The following is an 11,693-nucleotide window of genomic DNA, read 5'->3' on the forward strand; positions in this document are numbered from 1 at the left end:
CAAACAAAAAAAAACTAAAACCTAAAGCCTGCAATTTTCTAATAAAAAATAATCACTTGACCAAAAAATGCCTGGCTCTTTGTGTCCAGCAGGTCCTACAGACAGACACATGTTCTAGCTCATAATCCATCAGACCTAGAGATGAAGCCAAACCGTCCTCGTGCTTAGCGCGCGAGGTTAGGAGCGCAATCCGCCGCCGTTTTAACAGCCGTGGTGGGGGAGGGGGCTCCGGTCCCCCTTTCCTGCCCCTCAGCAGCAGCGCAGTCCACCTGTAGAATCTCCGTTCTTGGGGCGGGGCCTCCTTTCTGGCCGTCAGTACAAGTAAGGGCGGTTCCAAACGCCACGATTGGACGAGCAAGGAGGCGCTCGTGAGCTGAAAGGGCGCCGACGGGAAGGGGCGGGGTCAGGGGAGGGTGAATGGGAGGGGCAGGAGAACAGCGCTCTCGAGCCTCCTCGCTCCTCACCTCTAATATCTCACATATCAATAATTGAGCGCGCGAGCAGGGTAGAGAGCCCGCGCTATGCGTTCAGGCGCGCGCCGACTACACGAGGGCCTCGCGACGGAGTGAGGGAAAAAGCGGAGAAAGAAGGTGGGAGATAAAAGAAAGTGGAATCTGAGGATTTAGTGAGAAAAATACCAGGAAAAGGCTCGAGACATATATTTAAAGAAATATAAATAAACTTTTTGGACGTCCAGAAACGGGAGGAGTTCATTTCCACCGAGGAAAGAAAAACGGGAAAAGCAAACAGAGGAAAAAAAAGCGCGTGAGGTCTGTTGACGTGTCGCGCGCACAGGTGAAGAAGTGAGTTGACAGCAGAGCGGCTCTCGCGCTGTGGAGAGACCCCGGGGCGGTGATGTTAACCGTGCTGCTGGGCGCCCTGTGGCTGGCGAGTCTCGCGAGTGCGCAGAACGAGACGGAGCCGGTGGTCCTGGAGGGAAAATGCCTGGTGGTCTGCGACTCCAACCCCACCTCGGACCCCACGGGCACCGCGCTGGGAATCTCTGTGCGCTCCGGCAGCGCCAAAGTGGCCTTCTCCGTAGTGAGAAACACCAATCACGAGCCGTCAGAGATGAGCAACCGCACCATGGTCATCTACTTTGACCAGGTGAGTAATGCGCCGTGGACTGACGGTCCTTTTCTCCGGTCTCCTGAGATCAACTACCTGCTTAAGTCGTAACATGGAAATAAAAAAACACACACTCTATATAAATTCTAAATAACATATTTGATAAATGCGATGTTTCGGGGCTACATAGAACCAACGCTTCCGTAGAAAAGTATGAATATGTTTTCTCCTCATCATACAGAAGAACAGAACCCCGTATGTCAAAAATAGTAAAAACAGTGCAAATGTACTCTTAAAGGTACATCTCTAGACTCTAGGTCCAACGGTCGTCCTTAATAGTAGGCACAAATAAATAAAAAGCAAAATAGTACAACCACGTTTACTTTAGTTTTTAAACTTAAGTTTCTTTCTTTGAGATGTAATGACACAGTTAATAACGCCAATAAACTAGTGAAAGTGAAACCTATAAATTAATAGACTATTATTTTTATTATAGTTTTACTACTCTATATCGTCTTTGAGGTGGTCAAATGTCATCCAGTCTATTAACTGTTGAATTCTGGGCTCTTGGATTGGTTTCCTCCGAGACAAGTACACCCAAAACTCTTTTATCTTAATCGGAACTCTGGTTCATGAATGAATCCGGTTTATTTTAGAAACACTGCTCTTCCTCTGCTGATCTCTTCCTCAGGTTCTGGTGAACGTTGGAAGGAGTTTCGATGAGGAAAGGAGCAATTTCTTCGCGCCGCGCAAAGGGATTTACAGCTTTAATTTCCACGTCGTGAAGGTGTACAATCGCCAAACCATCCAGGTCAGTGCTGCTCTGGTCGCGTGCGCGTATCTGCGTGTGTAAGTGTATGCGTGTGTGTGTGTAAAAGCATGCGACTGGCAGCGTGAGAAGAGTGGTGCAGTTTTACTCAATTTCAAACTCTTTATAATATATTTAATAGTGGCATAGTAAAGTGCTAAATCCGACGCAAAGCGTGTTCAGACACTAATCGGCGCGATTTCATGCCTTGGTCAATATATGGAAAAAGTGTATAGATTCAGCACCGCGGACAGCGCCCTGTCCCAACATTTCAGGAATAGAACGCCTGTGCATTTCCAGGTTTAGCGTACAAATGAACCCTACTGAGGCACAGCTTTACGTAGGAAAGCATCGATTGATCCTATATGCTTGTTTGTTTGTTTGTTTTTGGGATCACTTTTGCTTTGTCAGTCCTCCCTGTGGCTTTGCAACTCCTTTCAGTTGCTGTTGATCTCTAATATTTACTACCATAATACAAATATGGAAGCACATTTGACATTTAGAAAAGTCTAACAAGGTTTAAAAAAAAAAACAATAGCAACTTTACAACATCTTAAAGCCAAGTCAGTAAGGAGTAACCCTGTGATATCCTGGTAGTAACAAAACTAAACCAAGAAAAAAGAAAAATTGTCAAAAAAGAGGTGTGAAGGATCAGCACCCTACAAACAGAGATCTATAGGTGATTTCAGGTCATTTATTTAAATTCTAGTAATGTACACTGGCTATAAAATGTGTTATATAAATACATTTGCCTTGCCTTGTTTTACAAATTGTCCTAAATTCCCAAAAAGTTAAAAGATATTGTGGATATATAATGAAAAATGGTGCTATCCAATCACTGAATTTCACTACACTTGTTGGTGATCAAAAGTAAAATGCACTGGGCTGCAATCCATATACCTGCTATATCTTTTCGACAGTGCACATATAATCGCTCTATTACAGCAAATTTTCATAACATAAGGAATTACAGTAATTCCTGTCCAATAGAAATTATATTTGTCTATGCTCTGATGGATTTTCCATTCATATACATTAATCCACATATTCATTAACTGAAGATTAGGTGTACTGTTGGCTAAAAGTGGATTCGGGAGAATTTCGCTTACCCTAGTGAAATGAAACCACTATATATACGGAATCCAGCTTAGCAGAACAGTAGATATCCAGTATAGCATACTGTATAGAAATCTAGAGAGGCAGGAGTTAAACACACACAAGCCTCCTGACAACCATAAATAGTGCAGAAGACCATATCTGCAATGTGTGGATCTCATGAAACTCTGGGAAATGAGAATTGTGCACACTGGTCATAAATATAGCTCTTATCTGCGTTTTCCATGGCAATTCTTCTTTTTTTTCTTTTTCCACAGCAATTGTTTGAACATCTGGTCCTCTGTTAGACACAGTTCATTTTTTTTAATCAGATGTGAGTTGTGAGTTCATCAAACACAGCACTTCAAGGACAAGTCTACAGCAGGTTTTCATAATGCAGCCATGTACTACGCATTTAAAAGCTTTATAACAGGCCCATCTGAGCGAAGCCTCCGACTGCAGCCATTTGAGCATTAAAATCCCCCATTCCTTCTAAATGGTTGCTTAGAATTCACAGAGGGTCCTTTGAAGTCTGAGAAAGCATGCCAGAAACTAGATTGCATAATGAGATTAGTCAAATAAAACCGTGAATGTTCAAACTCTTTTAGTGTGTGTGTAAGTTGCAAGGGTCCAAACGCAACTGTTAATGCAGCGCTAGTTGCGGCGCATAGCAGCATGCGTAATGTGAGATCATTACGAAGCACTATAATGACTGATTGTGCAGTAATGATCTTGTAAGAAATGCGTAATAACAAACAGATTCTAAAGAAAATTATTTATTTTATTTTAATGAGAAGAATAAACACATAAAAGGGTGTTGGTTCCAATCCCTTCTGATGAAACAAAGAAGCGGTAGAGCATAAGAGTGTGCAGTGTTTTTTTGTGTGGCCTTGCTGGCTATTAAACCAACTGCAATGAAAAACAACATAACTGCAGTGATGGAACAGTAAATGTACGATTCTTTTAAGTTTTGAAAGCAACAACCCTATTTCATTTAAATGGTTAGAACTGTTAAAGATATCACACAATAACATTTGACTCCACAAAAAAACAAAGCTTAAATGAACTTTATGGAACTGAACATGGTTATTCTATGGGACGCTATAGCTTAAAGTTCTAACCGTTTAAAGCTACTTCCTTTTTTAGAGGCATTGCTTGTCAGATGAATAGATGAACAAATGCTGATAATATGGCATGTGGATTAAATTAGTGTTTGGGCATTAAAAAGCACAAAACTCTAAAGAAATCTCCAGGATTTCCAGGAGCGTAATGGTATACTCCTGGTATATGGTGATTCGTACAGTTACAACATGCTCTTGCCCACACCCCAGTTTTCCTTTACAGGTATAGAGTGTAAAGGCCTGACTGTGAAGGTATTGTCTGCATTGCGGGAAAACCCTGACTGTAATGAGCATTTGATTTGGTAAAGTAATCCAGTCTTGATCATATTTGAAAAGGTGTTAATTAATGTGATTCATTTGAAATCAGTAACGTTTTAGTAACGCATTATATATATTTTTAAGGCAAATTAATTAGTCCACCAAGTTTGACCCCAACATTGTGCCATGACCTGCCCTGCCCCTGTACAATATGCAGATTTTTTTTCTGTCTGAATGACTAAAAAAAAGGTCCGTCACGTACAACTCGATGACAGAGGTGTCCAGTTGTAATGCTCCGGAGCCAGTCTCAGTTAAGACTTTCAGCTCCAACCCAGATAGTGAGCTTTGGGGCAGGAGAAACATGAAGCACATGGAGCAGATAGTATACTCAGACTCTTTCTAGCAGTACTTACACTTAGTGTAAGGGACTCTTAAAGGGACAGTGTACACATTACTGTGTTACAACAAGAGCCCCAGACCATTTAAATGGTTATCCCCCCCCAATTGTGAGCATTTGTGCAATACCAAACACTTCCTGAGCTTTATATACTCAGAAAATTAAGTTCTAACTCAGAAATTCTCACAACCAAGCTGTTAATCAAGCAACAAAGTAAAAAAAGTTTCCTCTTTCCAATTTTTCATGCATTCTTTATTCCAGTGCCCCACGTTGGCTTTATCTCCCATCAAACATACAAGTATACAACAGTATTTTAATTAACACCACTAATATAAATATAAGAGCATTTTACATTTCTTACATTTACTCTTTTATTTACATTTAAATATCCACTGTTAAAACTTGCATCTTAGAAAGAACAAATGAGATTAATCACAGTTAATCACTGAATATTGTCATGATTAATCTGATAAAAAAAAAATTATCGATTGACACCACTTGTTAATATATATACTGGTGACAATCGATTTTTTTTGGGCCGCTTTTCTTAGGCTCATAAGTCTTCATTAGACAGAAAGACAAGGAACAGAGTGCCCTCCATGCCCTCTGAATGTTTAATGCAGAACGATTCTTTAAACTTTTCTACAGAGTGTTCATTGTTCTCTCTAAGTCTCTGAATGTGACAGTGGGTAATTAAGGAAATTGTGCTCCCTGACTCGGTATCTGCTTGTGTAAATGGAAGAAAATGGAGACGTACCAATCAGAACTGCACACTCATGTCGTCTGTTGAACCCGGCACTGGTCATTATGTGCCTCTCAGAATGGGTAAAAAGTGAAGTGATGAGGATGACTGGCTGGGTGGTGGTTAGGGTGGAGATGGGGGGGTGGGGGGGTTACTGGGGCTTTTGTCACTGTGCCGCTGTGTCACTGTTATCCGGACCGGAAGCTGAGTGTCAGAATCTGTCTGTTCGGCTAACAGCTGCATTAAACTGAAGGCGGAGACCCATTCAGTCTGCTTTCTGTCCATATTCTCCCTTCTAATTGGGTGCTTTAGTATTAATGAAGTGGATTGAATAGAGCTGACACCACGCTCACACCGCTTTCCCCATTTGCTCGGCCGTGTAATTGCGGCTGATGGGGGCGACCGGGCGTATGTCCGGGTCTGAAATTTGAAGACAGTCCATTTTTTCTCCTGCTGAGAACAAGCCACTCAGAAAAAAAAGAAAAAAAGGAAGATGTCTTTGAGCCATGTGTGTCTGTTAATGCCGCTATTATCCCACATCATACTCTCTCATGGTTTTGTCACCACTATATATATTAACATGTCCAGCCCTTTACTGAAGTCACTGCAGTGCAAAACAAAACTGTTGGCGAATCTTGTCTTGTACCCGCCGTCTGTCACCTGTCTCCTGGCTCTACTGTGTGTGAGTGTGTGTGTTTGTGTGTCTGTGTGTGTCTGTAGGAATGTCTAATCCCCAAGCTTGGCATCACTCCAGATCACCCTTCTTTCTATCTCTGTTTGCACAGCACACACACACACACACACACACATAACCTCAGTCACTGAACATCTATGAAATGCCATTTCTTTTCTATCTCTGTAATGTATAAGTGTCCAAAGTGTCTGGCAGTGGATACAGCCACAAACAAAGCCATGTGTTATTCCTCACTGAGACCCATAAACATGGTGATCAGCCTTATTACTCACTCAAGAAAACAATAGGTTGCCATGCCAAGCATCTAATAAAGAGACTGAAAGGCTTACTGGAAATGAAGGGGAAGGAAGGCCAGCCGTTCTTTTAATGTTATGTATTCGCCTGCAGTTCTGTAGCTGAGTGTACCTCATCACCTTGAACTGCAGTATTCATTCCACTTTATACAGAAACTGAACAGTTCATGAGGGAGGTTATGCCTATATATGTGCTTTTCAATGCTTATGCTCTTTCTCTCTTTCTTTTATGAAGGTAATGAAAAGGGAAAGGCTAGAAAGAGCTAGAAAGAGAGTGTTTCTGTATATACTCATCATCAGAAAAAGTTGTTGCATCTAGAAGGTACTGTTGGATTGCAGTATTATTCGCAAGGAAGACAAAGGTCAAAGCATGAAAAAAACAAACAAAAAAAAAACATTTAGACTCAATACTGGTCATATTTTCTGAGCTAAACATACAGCAGCAGTGTGTAATGTAATGTACGTGTAACACAACATGTCAGATGCCTCAGCATGTAGAGAGTTGTAGAGGTTCCTAATGGTGTCACAATCTATTCTATGCAGCTTAAAAATTCCTGCTATTTCTAAAGGACTCACAAAAACAGTGTTAAGAGCTCATCCAAAACCATCCCACACATTTTTTAAAATCATAGGCCTAGGAATAGGTCTGGGCATGCGTCTGGTCATGACATAGTATCTAGATCTTAAAGGCATCAAAGATGATGCGCCATTATGAGTCACTCCATGGCAGTCTGGCACAACTACTTATCAAGTTCTATTCCTGTTGGTTAATTTCTTCTGGGTGCAACCATTGTTTTTCAATGTGTATATACATATTTCACTTTTTGACATAATGTGAATATACAATACAAACAATACAAGGTTATGTTAAGCTCCTCAAAAAGCCAATAGGACCCAATTTCCCAAAATCATCTTTTTTGTTAAGATCATCTAGACTAAGAGAGAAGGGACTTAAGAGTGACAGTTGCCTGACCATTTTTGACTCATATTTGTGCCAAAGTCCCAACACAGATAAGTTAAATACTTAAATTAGTATACATTGATTGTCCATAACATTACAACAGCCTGTATAATATTGAGTAGCTTTTCTTTGTGCCAGCAAAACAGCTTTAACTAATCAAAGCATGGACTCCACAAGATATCTGATGGTGTCCAGTGGTGCACAATTTGACACCAAGGTGTTAGCAAGCAGATCCTTTAAATCCTGTAAGTTATGAGGTGGAGCCTCCATTGTTTTCACCAGTGAGTCTTGGGCACCTATGACCCTGTCAAAAGTTCATGGGTTGTCCTTTATTGGAGCACTTATAGTAGGAAGTAACCACTGCATACCATGAACTCTTTTTAAGACCTACCTGATGTTTTGCAGATGTTCTGACCCAGTTTTCTTGCCGTCAATATTTGGCTCAAATTCTTATTTTGCCCATTTTTCTGCTTTCAACACATCGACTTTAAGAACAGCCCTGAGTTCCCAAAAATATCTAATTAATAAGATGATTCTGAAATGGTCAAGCGAGCATCACACTGAACACTACTCTATCTCTCTACCAGTTAAGAAGATCTTAACACTGAAATGCTAAGATGGGAAACTGGGCTTTGATCGTTCATTTGCTCAATAATATCAATAATAAGTCAAGTCGAGTCAAGAGGCTTTTATTGTCATTACATCTTAGTACAGGTACACAGTGTAACGAAATTACATTCCCCTGGAACCATGGTGCAACATGGAAAAACAATACAAAAGATATAAATAAATATGTAAAGGTAATGCAAAATAAAACTATAACACTACAATAAATACAACAGAAAGGTCAGTTTACCTGATAGGACAGTGCAGTACGATACGGTATAATAAAATGTGCATAATGAGGGAACAAATGTGCATAGATATGTAACATACTGAAACATATAGAACATACATGATTTTAAGAGTTTATAGCTTTTATAGAATGAAGCAGCAAATATTGCTGATAGGGACAAATACATTTCCATCTCTGTGTGCTGAGATCTGTGTGTGTGTGTGTGTGTGTGCGTGTGTGTGTGTGTGTGTGAAGGGTGGTGGGGGTTGAGCTCTGTCTCTGTCTGTTGAGGAGTCTGACTGCCTGGTGGAAGAAGCTGTTGCAATCCGAGATGTTTGACACGGTTAGGGGACTGTGGAGGACAAACATTTTCTACATTGTAATTCCATATATGTCCCTTAATTGTTTTGATGTCTTCAATATTAAACCACAATATGGAAAATAAATTAAATAAAGAAATACAGAAAAATATTGAATGAGTGTTTCCAACATTTTGACTGGTACTGTATGTTTGATTATTTCTCTCTATGTGGAAGTGCATTGTATTAATGAAGCTAATTTGGCTAATCAGTTTTTCATTAAATTTGATAAAGTGTGCTGTAAGTGGAATTTAACACATTTATAAAAAAAAAAAAACATATTTGTCACCAATAAAAAATATTTATATGAGATAAAGAATGTGCATTTTCTATATAGTGGAATAATAAGGATTTATTTAACCCATTTTGAAGCTTGTTTTTATTTCAGAAGAAAAATCATTCTTTATAGATCCTCCTATGTTCAGACTGCAACCAAATCAAATTTGTGATTTGTTGTTTGCAAGTGATCAGATTGGTTGTGTGTCAAGGCAAATGTGTCTAAATGGGTCTCGCACTTCTGTAACAGTAGATTTGATGAGGTCATTGTTTGTCACATTATTAATGACAAAGAACAGAGTGTCCAGACTAAGACGGATCTTTGCAAATCAGATTGTAATCAAATTTAAAACCACTCCAAATTTTGATTATATGTGTATATGTTTATGGTGTGGCCCTCAAAAATGTATCTGGATACAATATAGATATGCCAAAAAATCTGAATGTAAAGTAACTTTGGACCATTTCTGCCGGTACATTTATTATGAATTTTTCCTACAATTTAAAGAGATTTTTCTAACTAATATAAATTAAATAATTAATTAACTAAAAAACAAAAAATAGATGTACAAATTTTGACAATGGCAACAACATTACCCAAACAAGATATGCATCTGTCAATCTTAATTAGTGAGTAACCTGTGTCTGTGTGTGTCTGTGTGTGTTTCAGGTGAGTCTCATGCACAACGGGTGGCCGGTGATTTCGGCTTTCGCCGGGGATCAGGATGTGACGCGCGAGGCTGCCAGCAATGGCGTTCTGATCCAAATGGAGAAAGGCGACCGCGCCTACCTCAAGCTGGAGCGGGGCAACCTGATGGGCGGCTGGAAATACTCCACCTTCTCCGGCTTCCTTGTCTTCCCCCTGTAGAGGAGGGACTCGCCATAGAAGGACTATTGCTCTTCAGCTCGCTGGCCTGGGGGACTGTGGAGATAGAGAGAGTGAGAGAAAGAGAGAGCGAGAGAAAGAAAGAGAGAGAGAGTGAGAGTGAATGTGAAAAAGAGAAAGGGAGATGATTTAAAAAGAGAATTAGTGTGGCAGGCTCTCCAACACACTCGCTCGCTCTGCTGCTTGATTACAGCTCTGGACAGCCAAAACTTTTTTTTATAACCCTTACAAATACGATAATTAACAATTAACAACAAAACTACAGAGGCCATCCCCCATCCACATGTATCATCACACCCACACCTTCATCTGCTTTATGGAATGTCCATCATTCAAGACCCAACAACCACACGCTCCATCTATCCCTCGACCACCCACCTCCATCAACTTACACTGATACGCTCCTCGAGTCTCACCTCTCACCACGTGTACATTCTTAAGCGCTATTCGCACACTTTTACCTTCAGTTCTGATGGGTAACCTCGCTCACTCTGTTGCGTCTCTGCTCCTCTCCGGCCTGTCGTCTCCTCTCGTTGGGGGGGACGATCCCTTGCTCTTTCATGAGATTTGGAGAATCTCTGATCTTCTCAAACTCCTCAAAGAGACTCTTGCTGTATACTGGATAAATATATATATATATAGATATATAAAAAATCCTTCAAATTTCTATATGATATACTCTATGACTAACTGAATCTGGTTGACTATCTGTATTTCCGTATTTCAGTGTTAATACTTAGTGATTGTGTGTGTGTGGATCATGAAGCTGCCGTCCAGCTACCGATGCTTCTTGTTTTTGTTTTTTGGTCGAAAAAAAAAAAAATGTGGCTACACTGAACCTATATCAGAATTACTATAAAGGAATTTTATTATCATTGACTGTAAGATATATGTGAATATTAAGCAGGCGAAACTCCTCCCTTTTATTCATCAATCAGTTGATTTAATGATTGTTTTATAATTTGCTTTGATCCAATAAAACTTAAATGGTCATTTTTATTTTTCTTAATCTGATTCTCGGCCTCGGAATTCAGTTATTCACTTGATCTGAGGGCTCATGAAGGTAGTTGTGTGCTCACACACTTTCCATTGTTTGAAGGGTGTGTATGGGGGCTGTGGGGGGAAGGTGGGGTGGGGGGCTAAATAGGTATGCATTAACATTCATTTAGGTGTCAGTGTGCTTGTTGACAGTGTGAGTGTGTAAGTGTGTGTGTGTAGTATGTGTGTAGTATGAGACAGCGACATTGACTTGTTCTCTGTCACTGGTGGATCTCTATTCCCTGAGACACGAGTTCTTCTGGCTGCTTTGTCTCTCACTCCATCTCTCTCCATCTCTTTCTTCATCTCTCTCTCTCTCTCTCTCTCTCTCTCTCTCTAGCAGGTGATAGGGGGCTTTTCTCCTCTCTCTGTGCACTGAAGACTTTAATGAGCTCCTAAGGGGAAAATAGTGTGTGCATAATAAGCAAACTCCAGTGTTTATTCGGAAAAAAGTCAACTGAACTGTGTTCATCTTTTCTTTTATTTTCCTTTCTTCCTGTCTTTCTTCACCCTGTTACTCCGCCTTTCCTATTCTATGCCTCTCTCAGTCTTTCATGCTTTGAAGCTGAAATCTGCACTCTTTATCATAACCTCTGTTATAGTAATGCTCTTATTCATGCTACATTTATCCATCAAGCTTCCAGTGATTTTTAGCGCTCATGCGTTCATCACACTGTGATCGTCATTTTAATGTGTGGGGTGCAGCACACATTGATGTTTTGGAAGGAGAACGGAATTGCATCCTGCCTTTTGTGGAGTAACAAACAGAGAGATAAAGATGTCTGTCCTGGTCATGTTGACCCCTCGATGCCCTGCAGCGCTCGACTCCTGTTAGCATCAATAAACATTGTAGACCTGCCTT

General features: G+C 40.4%; 1 protein-coding gene across 1 annotated transcript; it reads left to right on the forward strand.

Annotated features, from left to right (window-relative positions):
- Window positions 1–460: 460 nt before the first annotated feature.
- cbln1 (cerebellin 1 precursor) lies at window positions 461–10,786 on the forward strand. Its single transcript, XM_007249185.4, has 3 exons — window positions 461–1,107; window positions 1,760–1,879; window positions 9,578–10,786. Exons 1-3 carry the CDS (start codon window positions 856–858, stop codon window positions 9,773–9,775), a joined length of 570 nt encoding a protein of 189 aa, XP_007249247.1. The 5' UTR covers window positions 461–855; the 3' UTR covers window positions 9,776–10,786.
- Window positions 10,787–11,693: the final 907 nt, after the last annotated feature.

This window comes from Astyanax mexicanus, chromosome 9 (assembly GCF_023375975.1).
Source record: "Astyanax mexicanus isolate ESR-SI-001 chromosome 9, AstMex3_surface, whole genome shotgun sequence".
NCBI classification, from domain to species: domain Eukaryota; kingdom Metazoa; phylum Chordata; class Actinopteri; order Characiformes; family Acestrorhamphidae; genus Astyanax; species Astyanax mexicanus.